Here is a 19,013-nt window from a genome sequence, read left to right on the forward strand (position 1 = left end):
ATAAAAAATACAGCTTACAGTATTTTTAATGTCAACAGAACAGAAGCTGGTTGCTGGTGTTAGGCAACGTTTGTGTGCCTCATCCCAAGCAGGGATTGCCCGGAGGGACACGCACCGCTCATCCAGGGACTTGGCGGCAGGTAGACATCAAACCCAAAGCTCCAGACCCTTTTCCAGAACCAGAGCCAAAAATCTCATTCTTGAATTCACACACACATCTCCTTGCAATGCAGAAGAGGCTCTCACACCTGCTGGGACAGACCCCAACGCAGGGACATACCCCGTGCTCCTGCCCTGCCAGATTTTGCATCCCACTTCGTTTTCCCACATCGCTATGCACGAGGCTGCCCGTTTCGCAGACATACTGATGCCCCCAGCCCTACAACACAGACAACTGACCTAATTTTCCTCTTTTTAAACACCCAGAGGTCATCTCCGTCTGCAGCAAACCCCACTGAGCAGGGAAAAGAAACACAGAGCAGTCTCTGTTAACATAAGTCCTCCTCCCTGAGTTTTCCTCCAAATTTTGCCCTACGCCCCTCTTCTAAACGCCTGAGGATCTGCATCTCACACGTCCCTCAAGGCTGTAAAATTGCGCTGAAAAGGAGAAGCTAGGGAGGTCTTCTGCTGTTTCTGGGTCCATACACGTTGGGGTTGGGTGTGATGGCTCACTATATGCACGAACTCCACCCCATTCTCCTTCACGACTCGGAGCATCTCACCTGAAGTTCCCAAGGGTGTTTCTTGGCTTGCTCCACGCAGCAAGACGTGGGGAGACGTCACCCACATCCATGCTTTGCCTGCTGCCTGGTGACTCAAGAGTCAGGGCGAGAACGTTCCCTCCCAGTTAACCCAGTTGCTCCAGCAGCACCTCCCTCCTCTCCCAGCCCTCAGAGATAAGATTTGTCCCATCTGCCTTTCTGCCCAATTTGCCTTTCCAGTAGATACGACCAAACTCAGATTTTCTAGTCTGTGGCAAACCCTGATGCTTCCAGCACATCTTCCCATACACAAAACAACCACTAAAAAAAAAACAAGTGAAAAACTCTACACTCTCCACCCCCAAAAATCAGCTTTTTTACTAAGAAGGTCACTCAAAAGGAATGCTCCACTTGACTAAAGTTCTGATTTTTCAGAGCTTATGCAAGCAGAAAAATGCAGCATTGAAACAACAAGGAAGGACATCAACAGAGGGTTTGGGTGTTTGGAAAAAAAAAAAAAGTATAAAATAATTACAAACAGCATGTCCCTGCAGAACATGTCGATTCTGACTCAGCCCCAGCCTTGGCAGGAAAGTGCAGGTGTACAACACACGCTGAGCCTAGACCAAACCCTAAAAGACAACAAGGCTGATGCCAGCACAAGGCAACCAGTGCAGCAGAAGCCCACTGCATCCACATGCAGGTATCGCTTCCCTTGCAGGGCCCTGGAGAAGGGCTGGGGGCTCCGGGAACGCCTTTGCTGCCGACTTTCTGGTGGCAGCAGGAGAAGGGAGACTGGGAAGGCTGGAAGTGGCTACAGGGTGGTTTGTTGGGGGGTTCTCCTCCAAGAAGATACCGTGCAACTCGCTACCCTGTGAGGACAAGGAAGGGACGCAAAGGGTCAGGCTGCCGTTCACACCGTTCTTTGCAGGAATACAGAGACGCCTGCAACTCAGCAGCAAATCTCTAATGACTGACGGATCACTGGTTGGAGAAAAAAAAATCATTGCGTGCTAGCTTTTAAAAGGCAAGTGAGGTTGGATAAGGTGAAATGAAAAGGAACACATTCATTATACAAGAGCTCAAAGCATCAGCTACGGCAACTTTCTTAACACAGCAAAGGAGAGGAGGTGGCAGGGTTAAACGCCAGGCGAGGCAGGACCCGACACTGCTGTCAGTGCTCTGCAAGGGCAGAGCACAAAGCTTTGCTTGCCTCTGGTGTAACGAATATCCCTTTGGAAAACAAACCTCTCCAAAGCTCCTCCGCTCCTCTCCTGAGCTCAAGCGTGAAGGCGGTCCTGACCGATAGGGACTAATGGATGCACAAGGCATTAGGAGAGGTTCTGCTTCCGTACAACTCAGAAATACAAGTTCACTCCCTTGTGGGCTGACAGGGCTTTTGCCACAGCTACGGATATTTTTATAATCCAGATCTTGAAAGAGAGGAAAAATATGCTTCATGAATTTTTATAAGGCCAGCTTCCTTCCTGCTTTTTCTTTGCTTCTTTCCTTTTTTTTTTTTTTTAAATACTAGCACCAGATGACAAGATCCATTCTTGCCTGATCTGCATCCCAAATCCCCAAATATCCCCAAATCCCAATGCCGCACACACAACCCCCCCACCCTGGGAGGCTCAACGAAACACCGCCTTACTCACTCGTCACACTGGGCACTGCTGGAGCCGGCGGGGCTGCAGCCGCAGGGACGGCACCGCTGACTCCTCTGCTCCGGGTAGAAGCCCTGGGCACAGGTCTCGCACCGCAGCCCCGCGTAGCCGTCGAGGCAGGGGCACTGCCCCGTCGTCCTGTTGCATTCGGTTGCACTGGCACTCCCCACGGCGCTGCAGTTGCACAGGTCTCCTGCAAGGAGAAAGAGAAGATGAAACCCGTGTGCTGGGGGCAACGGTGCCCAGCAAGACCCCCAACAGGGTCGGAATTGCTGTCAGCACAGCTGCCCTCCCTGTGCTTACCCCAAGTTGGAAACATCGTCGCTGTAAGGATGGTATTTGCTTTAAAATGTTGAGAAGGTTAAAAAAAAAAATTAAAAAAAAATAATGTTGGGAGCACCTTGGGGTTTGAACCCACATAGTTCATGTTTTAAATCTCTCCAAAAGAGAGCTAGAAGACTATGGGTATAACTACTTAAATACATATATATGTAGCTGTATATAATGTCTGCACGCATATATACACACACACACACATGCAGACTCATGGTTGTCTGGTTACGTTACTCCAAGAGCCGACAAGTGCTAGCTGTTGTAATAGTAGGATAAAGTCAGCAACAGGTGGCAAAATCACTAATTATAAGATCCTCCATTTCACACCACTGGAACACCCCTGATTTACCAACGGGCTGGTCCTTACGACACAGGACATACACACCACACCTACACAATGAACTGGAACCAGCATCTCCCACTCCTGGAGAAGGGATACAGAATCCCCCGACCGGGAGCTGGGGGAACAGAGGAGCTCCAGGTATTTGAGCCGATGGCACAGGTCCCCACTGCAGCAGCCCAAGCTCCCCTGAAAATCTGCCCTCAAGAAAGCACTGGGCCCATGAAAACAGCTTTAAAAATTGGGGTGGTGGAGCTGGGGCAGGACAGAGACCTTCTGGCTGCTGCCCTTCACCATCTAACCCATGACAGGCCACCTTCAGCCCTGTAGTTAGCAGGGATGGCTCTGGGGGCCCACACGTGTTCTTTGGGGACACTCCTTATTTACAGGGGTAATGGAAAGCATACACCGAGCAGATGCTTTTTTTAGAGGGAAGCAAATCTTTTGATCAAGTGATGAATTCCCAGTCGCCCCGCACATTATTTCTCATAATACTTTAAAGCACCAAACGCACTGAAGAGAACAACCTCTCCCCGGCAATTTGTTTCTGCCAAGAGCTTTATCTCCATTCCTTCATTGCAAAATATTTAGTGCCTTAATAATTTAAAGTCTTTTTCTGCCAAGAGTGAATTATAAACAAGGATTATCTGCAGAAATAGTGCACAAAGCATCAGGGGCTTTACGCAACTGCTGGTATTTGTTATTCCCTGAGAAAAGCCAGTATTGAAGGCACTTCACAGAGAGAGGAGAGGCCAGGTCTCCATCCCAAGAAAACTCGACTTAAACAAAGCTCAAATCATGTCAACAAGACCCAACACTAATGCTCTGTCAGCACAAGTATTTCAGATTATTTAACATTTATATTGCACACTTGTGTCCCAACCCAATGGAAAGGATGTCAGCAGGTGCCTGGATCAAACGACACTTACAACCCAGTGACTGTATAAAGATTCATTTATGAATACATAAGCAATGCGCTGAAATCGGACCACACTGAAGACCTCAGAGTATCTTTGGAAACACAAGCCATAAGTTCTCCCGCATCACAGCAGCACTGTAGAAGCTCCCCAATGTCCGTCTTTCCTGGGGAGTAGCCCTCGCCCTGCGCACGTTCGCCAGTGGGCTGCAGCAGAACGGGAAGGCAGGCTATAGAGCAGTGTGCTGAACACGTTAAAGGAACATAAAAACACAACTACAGGTTGACTTTTCTAGGAACACTAGAACCCAAGTGGGATGAAAGATCCCCCTCTCCCCAAAAAGGGACCATGCAGAAGCCACAGGACATCTCTAACCAACAGACAGCCAGGCTGCAGCACCTGGCTGTTAAATGGCCCCCGGTGCTTTTACTTTTCATCTGTTTTCTTCCAACACACGAAGAAATATGAGTTATTTAGCTTTGTTACTTTATCAATACATGCACAGTATCCCCATCGAAGTAATTTTGTACCTACACACTTGTGAAATTGCACCTAAATTTTCTTCAGTCTAAATTAGCAAATAGGACAAACACCTCAAGATCTGCAATTATCCACTTCAGCAGCCACTTCACATAATGAACCAAATTCCCATCTCAATTATCCAAGCAGAATCTTATCGATTTGGGCACTTGGGCTTCTCCCAGCTAATGGGAGCCACAAAAACTTGTTGAGCAAAAGCACTTTGGAGTTTGTCAAACATGCATCAAAACAAATTTACTTTTTAAAGTTCATTACACGCAGTGCCTTTAGATCTGCTAGACTTGATTAAGAAAAGAAAACAAGCAGTATATCAGTTCTAATGGCTACGTGAGGCGCGGAGAGGGCAGGTCCAGCACAGCAGCAATGAGCTGCTCCACGTGGAGACCACCCTCGTGCTGCAGGAGCATCGCAGCCAAAGCCACCACCGGCTGCACGCCAAGTCCATCCCGATGCTCCAGCAGCACCAGCTGAGAGCTGAACTTCTCAGCTGGAAAGCGATGGGTGCTACAAGTCAAATTCCCATTTGAAATGCTGCCATCCTGCTGGCACGTGTGTGATGGGAAAGAGTTCCTCCATGCTGCTGCAGACCATGCATAAGCACTGCCCCGATCCTGCCCTCTCCATCCAGCAAACCACCCCTGATGGACATGGCTCGCCAGGAGCCATCAGAGCCTAAAAGGACACACAGGCACAGTGCCAATACCTGGGCACGTTGCTGTGAAAATTAAATAGCCTCATCCACTGTGAGAGGCTGAAAAGCCCTTGGTGAGACAGGGCTGTGCTGTAGCAGCTTTATGAATTTGGTTTTGTGGCCATGCTTGCGCTAGGGGAAAAAGGATGGCTGTCCCCAAATATATTATACTGACAGGAGCGGGGAGAACTGACAATGACAGCATATCACCTTCCAAAAAAATCAGCCACAGCAAAAAAGGAAAAATCAGAAGTCAGAGAAGAGAGGCTGCATATATTGGCAAGAGCCTCGCCTTTCTTTTGCCCTTTATCAAAAGACCTCAATCATCCATCAAAAGGGTCCAGCCACCGCCAAACCATGTTACAACTCACTGGGAATGTCATTGCTACTTACAGGAGCCCCACACATGCCGGGAGGCAGCGGGAGGCAAAGGCAGGATCCAGCCAGGGCCCGCTGCCTTATCTGAAGGATGCAAACACAAACAGCCTTGCTGGAAAAAGCAGCTGACTTTGGGTTGATCTTGGCAATGGCACCAGCTACCAAACTGGGTTTTCTTTCCAACGGCAGGGCTGTTTGTGTGCTGAGATGCTTTTGGAAAGACGTATGCTTTCCAAAAACACACACAGACACTTGCTGATGCCGTTTTCCCCACACACACACAGGTCTTTGCCCATCAAAATTGCACAAAGTCGGGTCAAAACCTGGAGGCAGCTCAGCCTCAGCAGCCGAACTCAATGGCAACGCAGACACACTGGCTCTGCAAACGCCAGTTCCCCGGGAGAGTGAAAAATGCTGCAATAATCCAAAATAACACAGGCAAAAAGCAGCTTTTTGTTCACAGGCTGGTGGAGCGCCGGCTCCAGCTGCCTCGGCAGCGACGGGGGAGGCTGGTTCTGCTGCCGGTGGGGGTGCGGAGCTGAGCCCGTCTGCTGCGGATCCTGCAAAATCACCCCCGAGTGCATGATAAGGCACAACAGGGCAGACACAGAAGACATCTCCCAAAAGGGTCATTTCCTTATGGGCTCTGCCTCCCCCAAACCACCCCAGGGATTTTTTTTGGGGGGGCAGACGGTGGCCCACTTCAGGGGAGCAGCATCACATGTGGTCCCCTCCTACCCACCCTTATTGCACCCAGCTCGGCTCGCTCATCCGCCTGGCTGATACAAAACCCAAAAATGCCCTAAAGCCCCTTTGGTTGGGCAGCGGAGGAGAACCAGACAGCAGCATTAAAATCCATTGCCTAGCGTGGCGTCAAGGTTTGACATGATGATGTACCAGACTATGAAAACCCGAGGCTTAATTTAAAAGACACTTTGTTGTCCCGATGGCAGCCGGGTTCAAGAATGCAAGAAGGTCCACAGCTAGAATAGGAAAGCAATGGCAAACATCTACCTTCGACTCTAGGAACACAGCAAAGATGATGAACACTGCAGAAGATGATTACAGAACATAATCCTGGCTCCCGGCCAGAGCCTGGGTTTTTTGAGCCTTTATTCAGTTTTCTCAAGCAAATGTTTTGCTTTTTGAAGGTAACCTTCAAAAACACCTTACCAAGAGCTTTTGCAAACACAAAGGAGTGAACACGGGTGGATGAATCCCAGAACTGCCCCACAGTTGGAGGTATTGCATTGAGGTTGGGATAACACCATTGGCAACAAGAGCCAAGGGCAAAGAGCTCTCAGGGATGGGGCACTGATCCAAGCTCTGACTCCCGGCTCTCCCCAACTTGCTATAGACACTCACCCTTGCTCTGCCTCAGTTTCCCCATCCACAGGGTGTTCACCCGACGCCGAGGTTCTCCGAGCCCTGCTCATCTCTGCCTCTGTTTGCCATTTCTAAAACATCAAGGTTTCCTTTCCTTCCCCATAAAGCACCATGCAACAGCTCAAAGCACTTGCCTATCAGCAATAAAACCCACCGCCTTTGCTCATGAAGGTGTTGTTGACAGGCTTTAATTAATTAACAGCCCGATGACTTTTTGAGATCCCAGAATAGAGGCACTATAAAATTGTGTATCACTGCCACATGTTACTCCTTCAAGCAAAAAAACCCAAACACCACTCCCTTCATGAGCAGCATTTTAACCTTTACTTTGCATTGCTTACAAGCAGGCAGAATAAAAGGTTTACAGTTTGCTACAGCAAGGGACATGCTGCTATGTCACTGCACACAGATTTAATATACAAGATTTTATTTCAGTTAGCTGCCACCCTGAACTGATTGATGCTTATGCAAAAGTCATATGTCACTAATAAACTGGAGAATAGTTATTTCTGATTTTTATTGTATTGGATACACGCCATGGCAGTAAGCAGCACCAAGAACGTGCCAGGTTTGCAGGACCTGGGGAGCGTGGTGCCCTGTGACCCCTCGGTACAGCCGCCAGCTCCCTGGTGCTCAGCTCCAGCCCCTCCAGCCCACATCTCCCGGCAGGGATCTCATCCTCCAAATCCCACCCCAGTGAAAAGCCCTACCCTGCAAACCCCAGCGACGTCCCAGCCTGAGCCAGCTCTGGCGTGACACTGCATCCTTTCATCTCCCATCCCCTCCTAGTACTGAAGTAGGGCTCATTCTGGTGTAAAAATAATTTCTTGAACGTGCAGATTTTAAGTCTGCGCAGGTATTTTAAGCACGATTCTTTCTCCCATCCAAGCCACTTAATGAATGAATAATTTAAAAACAAGTGAAATGTTTACAAACGGCAAAGGAAGAAAACACTATGAAACACACGAAGATGTGTATGTGAAACCGTATTTGCTGGGGACATCCTGAAACGGTACAAATCCTGAATGAAGTCACCTACTTCCTGGGAGCCAGTATGGAAAATCCAAGATGCACATTTTTTGTTAGAAGAACACACAGCTGAAAGAGCAAGCTGTGAAGTCCCAGGGATGCTATTTATCGTCCTGCTTCAAAAATATCCCCAGGAAGACAGCCATTTTCTATTTTCTGGACTAAATGAAGGGGGAAAAAAAAATAAAAATAAATAAATATATATATATATATATATATAACCTGGATGTGCTGTCAGGTTTTTGGGTGCTAGTACTGCCAGGAGCCAGAGGTGCAGCCCCAGCGTGGTTTCTGTGGTGCGGTGCTGCAGAGCTGAAGCCAACAGCCTCGCGTGAGCCGTGCAAACACACAGCTCAGTGAGAGCCTCACCTCCCAAATGCCCCATCAGGTATCCTGCTGAACTTAAAATAGCAGTAACAATGCCAGACTTGGGGCATCTCCTGCCCCAAGTAGAGGCAAAGCCAGACATCCTCACCTCCTCCCTCCATCATCTGCACCCCAATTCCTTGCCCTGCACACAAGGCTCAAGGTGAGCAGCCCAAAAGCCCAGCCAGTCCAAGGCTGGAGGCACTCATTTCTTGATTACCAAATGCTTGTAGTCACACTGGGTTTACACCAATGTAATCTCACTTCACACCAGTCCGACCTCCCAAATATTAAACCAGCACTGACCCAGTATCCCACTCATTTGCACAGAGAGGATGAAGCTAGTGTATTTAGTGTACACGACAGCATCCCGTCCCTAGAAAGGCTCCGTTTTGGTATTAATTTAGCAGTTTCCTCCCTCTCTCCATACTTTATTCCCAAATTCAAGCCCTACCTTCTCTCCCTTCTCCCTCATTTCCCCTTCTCAATCCCTCTCCAGGCACCATTTCTGACAACACAGGAATAAAGGGATCAGGCAGCAGGTTTAAAAATCTATCCAAGGCCATTTCCTTTCCCCTTGTAATTAAATTGTGGAACTTATTGTCAGGGGATGTTCTGAGAGCCAGAAATACCTACGGCTTCAAAGGAGGACTGGATAAGCTCACAGAGGACAGGTCCGCTGGTAGCTGTTAAACACAGGGATCTGGAGGAAGCATCCTGATGGGAAAGTCTCTGAAACGCTGGCTGCAAAAAGTCAGGATTATGTCCTGTCCTCTTGGCATCTTCTCCTGGCCCTTCTTGGATGGGTGAAGCTTTGCTCTGACCCAGCTTTGCCGTTCTGATTTTCTCCCCGTTTCCACTGCTTGGGGACAGTTGCAGCTCCAGTCCTCCCCCCAAACACACAAATCCCCCTTAAACACTTAGACACAGCTATTTCTACTGGGAACTTTTTTTCTTATCACAGCCAAAGGCACAGCTGTGCTGCACCACTGCTCTTTCCCTTACCCCCGAGAAGGTATTTCATCCCTTAGGTACGATCCACAAGTGTGCTAAACCTCTCCCAGCAGCTGGACGAAGGTCAGGATGGTGCCGTCCCAGCACGGGATACAGGATAATGAGAGCATCTGTGAGCCTCACCACAAGCTGCCGTCTGTTAAAAGAGAAGGTCCTATTTTACCCAGCCCTTGTAAAACAATTTACTGAGTTCCAGCCTATCCCTTCCACATCTCTGATGCCACCATCTCAGTGTGGTCAAGCCTTGCCCTGGACTGGCGTTTGCATTCAACTCCATTGCTCCTCACTTGGGTACCTGGGTGCAATGAAGCTGATGCCGTGAACACAAAAGCTGTTACCACAGTGTAAGGATGCTTTTGCTTCCAACCATTGCAGGCAGCGTGCCTTCACCCCATGGCTTGCAGCAGATCTGAAGGGGTACAGGCTGGTTAAGCTCTCCTGCAGGGAGCTGAGGAACATCTGCCATGGGCTAAGAGCTCCTGCAAGAACAGGATCAGAGATGAGCTGATGCACTGTAACTTCTTAAAGAGAGATGTGCTGCCAAGTCCTAGGGTTCATTCTCATCTAGACAGCACTCAGCACAAAATAATAGTCAACTCTAGCATTATGAAGGTGCATTAAAGTACTCAGACCTGTAATTCACTCTCACTTCAGGCTACAATGCAAAGCCAAAGTGGTAGGAAGAGGATCTCTGCCTACCCCAAAAAAATTGTATATACACATAGAAGTGTCTTCTATTATTTTGCACTCATTTTGTTACTGAGTGCATCAGATTCAGGGCACTTACGGACTCCATCGAGCTCTCAGCGCTGCAGAGTTGGGCGTGCTGCTGGTGAAAAGAACAGCATCGTTCACATTAATGCTGTTAAAGAGATTTACACGAGTCACTTGTGTTGTTCCATAAAAGGATTGTATGGGTCAACAGGGGGGAAAAGACAAGGATTTCTCAATGCTTATACATCACTTGTAATATCGTTAAAAGATTAAACTTACTTGTTGAGGAAAATTCAATCAGAGTAAATCTCTCTTATCACTTGGAAAGAAGCACAAAGCCAAGGTCCCAACTCTGGGGGTCACCAGCAGCCACACATTTTTCATCAGCATGAAGCAGGCAGACTTAGGGTTTCAGCCAAACTCTAGCTCAGCCCAGACCATGTCACCCCTCTGCCTTTTCTTTGCATTTTCAAAGGGACGCAGCATCGCTCCCCACTTCGGTTCACAGCCCTCCTGCCCCACCAGCCGTGAGCAAAGCCATCGCTCCTCTCCTTCAGCTAACCCATAGCCAGGACTCCTAGACCTTAAACAAATGTAAAGGCTGATTACTCCTGGGATTAGTTATTTTTATTCCTTCCCTGCACCTGCAATCGAGCATACAGGCATTTTGTTTCTGAGTTCTTGAAAGCTCCTTTGTGCAATGCAAGCACCAAGCAATTTTGTTGCTTTCCCTTCCTTTTTGATGCTAAACAAGTTAGCAACCTGCGCAGCAAGCTTTGAACCAGCTCATTCTCCAGTAAACGTGCATCAAAGAAGTCAGACTCACAGGTGTGAAGCTGTCTTGGGAGACTAAAGGATCAAACCCTGTAAACATAAGCTAAAAAAAAAAAAAGTAAAATATGGATTCTCATTAACCTCATACTCCTCCTGCACTGGGAGATCCCCAGCACGTGGTACCACCGGGGCTGACAGCAGGGTAAAATGCCCGAGGAGCTCCCACCAACAAGACAAGATGTCAGAAGAAGCAAGAGTGGTCCAGTAGTTATTAAGAACATGGTTATAATGCAGAAGGCTGCGCAGGAGGGATTACACTGCTGTAGCTAAAGATTTATTCCCATATGCAGACAAACCCTCTGGGTCTCTTACTAAGCAGACTGCATATAAAGAAGAATGTGGCCCTAAAATGTTTAGGATACGAGAAGCTACAGTAGCTCCAAATAGACCAAATAAATGCTTGAGGATTAAAATCTCAACAGTTAAAAAAAGGATCCAAGCCTTTTAATTAATTTGAAAATAGTTTTGTTGGCATTTTACTTTAGTTGGTTAGATTTTCCCACTATTATTTCCACAGATGTCTGCAACCATATAAATAGTCCGTGTTTCTGTTTGAAAATCTCTGTATTTTTTACCACCCAGCGCGTAACACAGCCAGCCCAACTTGAGTCTTAGAGATAAACAGGATGAAATGTAACTTTGGCAAATACCTCTGCGACAGCACGCAACAGCCCTGGCAGCTCATACCCTCCTTACATACAAACTTTCTGCAGCACCTCTCAGGAAGTTTAATTGTTTTGTCAGCAAAATGCTTTAGTTTGAAGATCAAGGCACCTCACACGGGACGGGACTGGGAATTTATTAGCAGACTTCAATTTTAGTATCTATCGACCATGTCCTAGCAGAGAAAGGGATTTAAAAAAGGCTGCATGAATAATATGAACTATAATCATCTGTTGAAGTCTCCATGTGCTCAAATCCCTGCAAAAAGTAATTAAAATCACAAACTTTGCTCAGTGCTTTGGGGAATTGCAGCTAATGAACGAACGCGTTAATTTATACAGGAGCTTTAAAGGCGCTATGGAGAAAAAACCCTGAGCAAGAATCGTCCTTTCAACCGTTTGCATTTGGGCTATAAAGTTGTATTGCATGAATAACCAGCAAGAAAACAGGGGTTAGGAGATGCGTTGGAGGATGAGCTCAGATGACCCCCCCCCTTTTATCATTCCCCCACCCTTCCCAGCGAGGCTCCCAGCACGCAGCCAGGGCTGGTACTTGCCTGGGCGAGGGAAGGGGTCAGGTTTTAGCCCGGGCTGGCTTCTCCGGTCCAGCTCCAGGCTCCTGCACGGGCTTGCACATACGTGAAGACTCAAGTTACTTTGCCTTCACTGCGGCTGCTTTCCTATTTAAGGAACATGACTGCAATGCAGGCACACCACCACCACCACCCCCCCCCCCCCCAAGAATGGACCCTGCATTAATAAGATATGATGGGGAAACTCTACCCTTGACACTCAGCAGTCGGGGAAGCCACAGGTCTGCAGCATCATCCAGGTGAGCATCGCCCAAGCCACCAAACCCACCCATCTGGAGACGACAGCAATGATCACCCCTCATTTCAGGGGATTTGCTCCCTCTTGTACAGCCGAGAGAAATGGGGGAGCCAGGTCCTCCTGATCACTGACCCTGCTCTGCAGGGGACCCCCAGGATCAATCACCCTGTCAAGAAGTCCCTTGCTCCTTAATTTTTGGCCCAGGCATAGCTGGAGCAAGAGAAGGGGTTTCCCCCAGGCATGTCTGCATTTCAAGCAGAGCAGACACTACCGTGACATTAGATCTTAAAACAGAAGGCCAGTAAGGCTTTTTTAAGCCTGTAACTTTCCATATTAAAAGAATTAATCTCTTTTCTTTCCCTCAACACTGGTATAAATTGTTTAAAGCCCCACATATTGCTCATGCTGAGATAAAACGGGCAGGTGACACCAGTCCAGGCATAGGGCCATGCAGAAGGAGGTTCACCCCAGTCCCGGGGAAGTACCCGATTCCTTCCTCAGTTTTCAAAAGCCAGAAATTTTTAGATGCTTCTCTGCAGTGAATGTCTAAACCTTTCAAGAGCTGCCTCCATACAGCCCCGAGATGTGCTGATGTGTCATGTCGTCCCAGGGGAGAAATGCCGCATCACCGTAAGTTAAGCAAAGAAAAGGATTAGTGCATCCTTCTCGCTCAACAACAAGCTGGGTGACATCTCAGGGAGGGCATGGTAAAGCCTTTTGTTTAAATAACAGTCAGGTTTGCTGCTCAGACTTGTTGCAGTAGAGATAAGCAAAACTTTCTGTTCCTGATGCACTTGACATCATCCACTTGCGCAGCTGCGGTCGGAGGCAGCGCCTGTCAAACAGACGCAGATCTTCCTTCGCAATTGCCTGGCCGAGAGCAGATGCTCCAGGACAGCCTTGCTTGCATGGTCACCCTCCTCCTCCTCCCCAGATAAGCTGTTGCAGATGTCTCTCCTGAGCAATTCACACCCCAAGAGCATCAGCTCTCCCCCTGACACCTTCTGCAGGCTCCCAAGGTCAGGCAGCAGTAACAGCCAGGTGGTGGAGATGAAGACCTCCCCTCTGCCCCCTTTCCTAGGGATTTGCTGACCCAACCCATGGGTGCTGGTCAGGCTCACACACCCCTAAAAAGGGATAACAACAACAAGGTGCTACACTGGGGCAACTGGGTGGCTCCTCCAGCATTGCAGCTGGTGCTGCTGGAAGGCGAGCAGTGTAGGATAAAGCAGCTGAACAAGGCAAAGCTAACTGAAAAGAAATACAAAAGCAGAGAGCGGGATATAAAATGCAAAAGCCAGCAGGCTGGGGGGGGGGGGGGGGGGGGGGGGGGGGGGGGGGGGGGAGGGAAACCAGTTCTGCAACACCCATCTTCCACCAGTACAAAGACAACTCTGCATGAAACCATCTGATCGCTGCCCAGCCAAATATGCCAGAAAGCTCAGCTCAGCGTTTGGCACGCCACGTTAGCCCTCGCACCCAGCGACACTAACTGCTGAAACAGCAGGAACCCTCCGACCCTGCTGAAAGACCCATGATGCTGTCGGGTCTGTATGGGAGAGCTTCGTCCTCCAGCCACCTTCTTCTGACAATTTGTTGTGACCAATTCAGACGCTGTTGATGCTGGTACAAACTGGTACAAAACACTCAGGTGGCTTCGGCTGAGGCTCCTGAGGGCTCTGCTTTATTAAAAGCATCTTAAGTTCCCATCCATCAGCTGCCCACCCAGCATGGTGTGTGCAGCCACTGGTCTCAACCCACAGCACCTAATGAGTCTCCTGCCAAGAAGCAGGGACCTCCAGCAGAGATGGAGAAGGGGCAGCGGGAACTTCTTAAACCATCACAGCTGGTCTTGCTCTAGATGACTCCAGTAGAGGAGAGAACTTTCTTACCACCAACAGGCAGCAATGAATGTAAACCTTCATGCAAGAGCCACACAGGACCCAGAATACCTGAGTTTTGACCATCTGAGCAACAACATAGAAAATTTGAAGGCTGCGTTCTCTGTCATAGCTCCTTTATGTCACATCAAGGCTCCCCGGACAGCCATGGTCCAGAGATGATGCCAGCGCAGGGGTGAAGAGCCCTGTCCACAGGCTCACACCACAGGCTGCCAGCTCGCTCCTCCGCCCCAACTGCTCCGAGATAATGACCAACATCTCAACAGACCAGCTCATCACCAGTGGCTTCTCCCAGCTCTCCCAGCACAGCAGCAGCTCACCACGCCATGGCTGCCACCACCCACCGAAACCTCACTGATGACTGCAAAACAAGGCTGCCCTTGCCCAGTTGGACCTGGGGTGCGCACCTGACAAATTCATAGAAGATGCAGCATTTGGTTATTTTGATTTATTTATTTTTTTTAAAGCAGCTACCACTGCAAAAAAGGTAGCTCCATGCAACAGCAGCATTGCAGCTAGTTGAGCCACGCTCACAGTCAGTCCTTTTCCCTGCACACCCACCACACCAACACAAGCACCCCACTCCTGTGAGGCTGGCACACAACTCCTGGCCTGACTTTAGCACCTTCTTTCCCTTCATGTTACCAGCTCTGACCTTCACCCGGTGCATATAAAGACACATGAAGGCAGCATCCCACTGGCAGGAGAGCTGCGTGCTGGGAAGTTAAACAATATAAGTGATTTCTCCTTGCTTGAATTGACAAATAAAAACTTCCTTGCAAGGAATTCCACTAAGATGCAGATTACAGCCACTAGATAACTTAAATACATAGCAATTAAGGAAGGAATCAGCAGAGACCTGCACTCTCTGTGCCTCCATTACTAAGACGGTTACAAACTGCAAGTAAAGAAGGGCAAACCTTCTTCAACCCCAAAACCCCAGGTGAAGCATAGAGCATGACTCCTTTGCTCCACTAACAAAGCTGGGGCTTGCCTCCCCCTCTTTATCCAAGAGGTTTTTTGCACAAACGAAGTAGTTGTTGCTTGTTCATCCCACCCTGGGCTGCCTGCGCTGCCAGGGCTCCACTCCCGGGACACTGCACAGGCTGCAAAGCAGGGACTTTGTCCAGCTTGCAAGGAACTAACCTGTCCAGCCTCAGGAGCTGCCTCCTGCCTGCACATTTGACACAATTAAGTTACTTAAAACCAAAATACATTGCTGCAAGGCATGCAGCCTTCCAGAGCCTTTTCCCCTCTGGACCTGCCTGCTGACAGTCCCTGCAGATGCAATAACTCCTCTTGTCCTGAGTCACCGCAATTAACTCCTCATGCTCTCAGTGTCAAATTCAGCTTCAGCAGGAACAGATGCAACCTCCAAGCTTCTCCTTCCAGACCACCCTGGACCCAGCTCAGTGCCAAGCATCCGCTGAACTACCCACCCGAGAGCTACATGGGGGCAGATGAGCGGGGTTTGCTGTCCCGAGCCATCGCTGCCCCGGGTATGTGGGTGTGCTCATGCTGCCTTTAAGAAGAAAAGGGAACAGGCAAGTTCAGGCTGCTGTAAAGCCATTTTTTGCTTAGTACAGAAATCATAGAACAGGTGATAACACATCTGCTTCAGCACCATCAGCTGCTGCAGCTGAAACCTGTGCCCAAGGGAGGTGAGCTGCTGGGGACCGTGACAGCCTACATTCCTCCACGTAGGTACATCACAGTACAAGCTGCAGAACTTGGAAGCTTCCTGGTGAGGTGGCAAACACACATGGCTGATCTCACTGCAAAATACATCTTTTTTGGTAGCAAAGACAACCCAATTTCTTTACACCAGGTGTAGCCATGGTGTAACAGGGTCTCCGTAGAGGTGCAGAGGGAGCTGCAGCTTTCCCTCACCACTGACACTGGGCAGAGTTACCAAAGCTTGGTCCAACGTAGAATGGATGTGCTAAGAAGCCATCCTTTCTTTCTCTCACTTAAAGCAGTCACTCATACACTGGGAAGGGAGGCAGAACAAAAGCGTGGAGATGCTAACAGCAACAGCACAGGTGTGCTATCAATCCATAATTCAATATGAAAATGCTGGGAATAGCGTCCTCCCCCAGCAAGGTGTTGGCAAGAGGCAGAGGAGCGCTCTGCATCTTCTGGAAGCAGCAGATGCTCCCTCGGACGGCTGCCATGGCCACCCGGCCGGCTTTGGGACATGCACAACCTCTGGAGAAGGTCTTCACCTTTTGGAGCACCACAAGTATCATGCCCAGGTTTCTCTATGAGCAAGCAGGAGTGCTTTTTAAACTGGTCTATTAATTCCCCAAGATGAGAGGTGGCATTCAAAGGGAGACTTCAGACATCCACAAGAAATGGAAGATGGACCAAGGGGGTTCACACTGCTGCAAGACAAGAAGCAAGGTCAGACCCCGAGCCCCACCTTGGGGCAGCACCCGCTCCTCCAACACACCACATGGACTGCAGGACGAGGCAGATGTGTGTCCCCCCATGTTACCCGATAATCCCCCTTCTGCACCGGCGCTTCCATGCTGGACCAGAACACCCCCTCTCCGCCTGGCACCCAGCTTCTCCAGAGCAGACCTCCCTCCCGTGGCAGTTACGATGAACAAAAGGCCACAACGATGGGAGCAACTCTCTTTAAATCCCTTCCAGACAAAATTGCTGAAGGGGCTCATGCACGTCTTCTCCGCTGTTTTAGCATGAAGCAATGCTCTCCGCAGACACAGGGCAGGGAACCACCGTGCACAGCTCTGCATGCAGGCAGCAAGAGGTGTTTTTACGACTTTTTTTGCTTTTTAAGGAAGGAGAGGGTAGACCTGCTTTGGAGGGTTTTAGGCTATTTTATGTTTAAGCCTGTGGAAAAAATCCAGAATGAAAACTTTCATCAGTAACTCCAGCAGGTGCCCAGGACAGTTCCTTTTAAGATTCAGCTCCTCCACCGGAGGAGCAAAGGGACAGACCCGTTAACAAAGGCTTCTTTTATCCACGGTGTTACTAAACACTTACTGAAAGTATTAATCAAAAGAAGCTTTACAGAGCCTGAGCTCAGACCCCCGTCCATCTCAGCTCATTGCATTTTCAGGCTTGGAGATCAAGTGAAGCCCCAACATCACAGGATTCATTCCCAGTACACTTTCCTAAGTTTTTTCCTACTCTAAACAAACATATTTAAATGCAGACTTTTATTCATCACAAACAACAAAGTATCTTTCTTCCTCTCTCATTCACTTTAAAGGCTGTGCAGAGGAAGGGAAAGGGGACTGGAAGAGACGAAAAACTTTTGACAGTCTGCAGCCAGCAAGTCCCAGTTCTCTCATTGCTCCCAAGCTTGGTTCCAAGTTTAATAAAGCTGTTTTGTCTCCTTGCTTAATAAGTGGAATTACCATAGCAGAAACTCCAGCGGGGGAGAGGGATAGCACGAAGCATGAGTAATCAGAACTGGTTTCGGGCAGGTTTTGCCATTTGGGTCCTGTTTCAAGGTTATGATGACATAGCGCTACAGGCTAATTTGGAGTTACCATAACTCTTGCCAGACAAGGAGTTGTAAGTTATAATGTGCTGCAAGCAGGGAGAGCTGCTGGGATAGAGCAAGGAAAATGCCTTCCAAGCTGGGAAGAGAGGTTTCCTGCTCCATAGGTTTTATTCCCTTATTTTATAATGCAGTCTTGTGCTTGTCCTGCTACACTTTGCATGGGGCACGGTGATGCATTTACCTCCAGCTCACATTGGGTGACTTTAATTCCCCCTCTGAGAACTTGTTTCACCTTTGCTTTCATCCAGCACCAGCCGAACTGGGTTGTAGATACTGCAACGAGACAAAAGTCGCTGGCAAATCCATGGAAGAGAAGTTGAGCTTTCAAAGAGGGAACTGATACGGGCCAGGGCACGTCATGGAAAAAGACACCTGGACGGAGAAAGCTGTCACTTATCACTGGAAATGGGGAACTGCAGCAGATCAGCTATCATCTGCTGAGGACCTGCTGAGCAGGAGCAGACAGCGGCAGGGGACATCTCAGTGCATCTAAAGTGTACTCCAAACCTTTCTCCATCAACTGCAGCAATGGCATAAATTTAGAGCGCATAAATTCTACCCATGCACACAGAACAGGGGCAGAGTCCAAGTTTCCAAGGGCAGCTGCCAGCCCCAGCCTCCCACTCACCTTTGCTTTAAACCCCTGAGCCCTGCAGCACGTTAATGACTTTAATCAGGGCTGCACATCGGCTTTTAATTTCTCTCTCCTTGGTCATCGTGCAGCTGCTGACACTGAAGCTCCATCCAGTCCTGGCTCCTACCTCAGCCACGAGGTATTATCTATATTTATTTCTAGCAATAGCTCACCTTCAAAAGGAAAATGTTTCCATTAAACAGCACAAGTTCAGCAACCACAAATAAACAATGACTTAAAGTCTAAGCCAATTCTCTGAAACCTCCACAATAAATACCAGGCCATCCAGTGGAGTACAAAAGGTAACAGCCCTGTCCCTTAAAAGTGTATTGGGAAGGACAGAGGCAGACAGGCACAAGGGTTTCAGGCACCCTGTGCAGCACTTTGTGTCTTGCCTACAGCTTAAGGACTAAGTGAAGACCAAGTCTGAGCCAAGATGCTAAACCCAAACTACTGATTTACAGGGTCAGAGCCGAGAACCACAGCAGCACCGCACCACTCGCAACTTGCAGCCAGGACGGCATCACCAAGGGGGAATTA

General features: G+C 48.7%; 1 protein-coding gene across 1 annotated transcript in view; it reads right to left on the reverse strand.

Annotated features, from left to right (window-relative positions):
* MEGF9 (multiple EGF like domains 9) overlaps positions 1-19,013 on the reverse strand; it is a 56,061-nt gene that overhangs the window by 24,152 nt on the left and 12,896 nt on the right. The window contains exon 2 of the mRNA XM_049832895.1: positions 2,360-2,561. Coding sequence (XP_049688852.1) covers positions 2,360-2,561 — 202 coding nt within the window. The remainder of the gene's footprint in view (positions 1-2,359; positions 2,562-19,013) is intronic.

Source organism: Accipiter gentilis, chromosome 29, assembly GCF_929443795.1.
Source record: "Accipiter gentilis chromosome 29, bAccGen1.1, whole genome shotgun sequence".
Taxonomy (NCBI): domain Eukaryota; kingdom Metazoa; phylum Chordata; class Aves; order Accipitriformes; family Accipitridae; genus Astur; species Astur gentilis.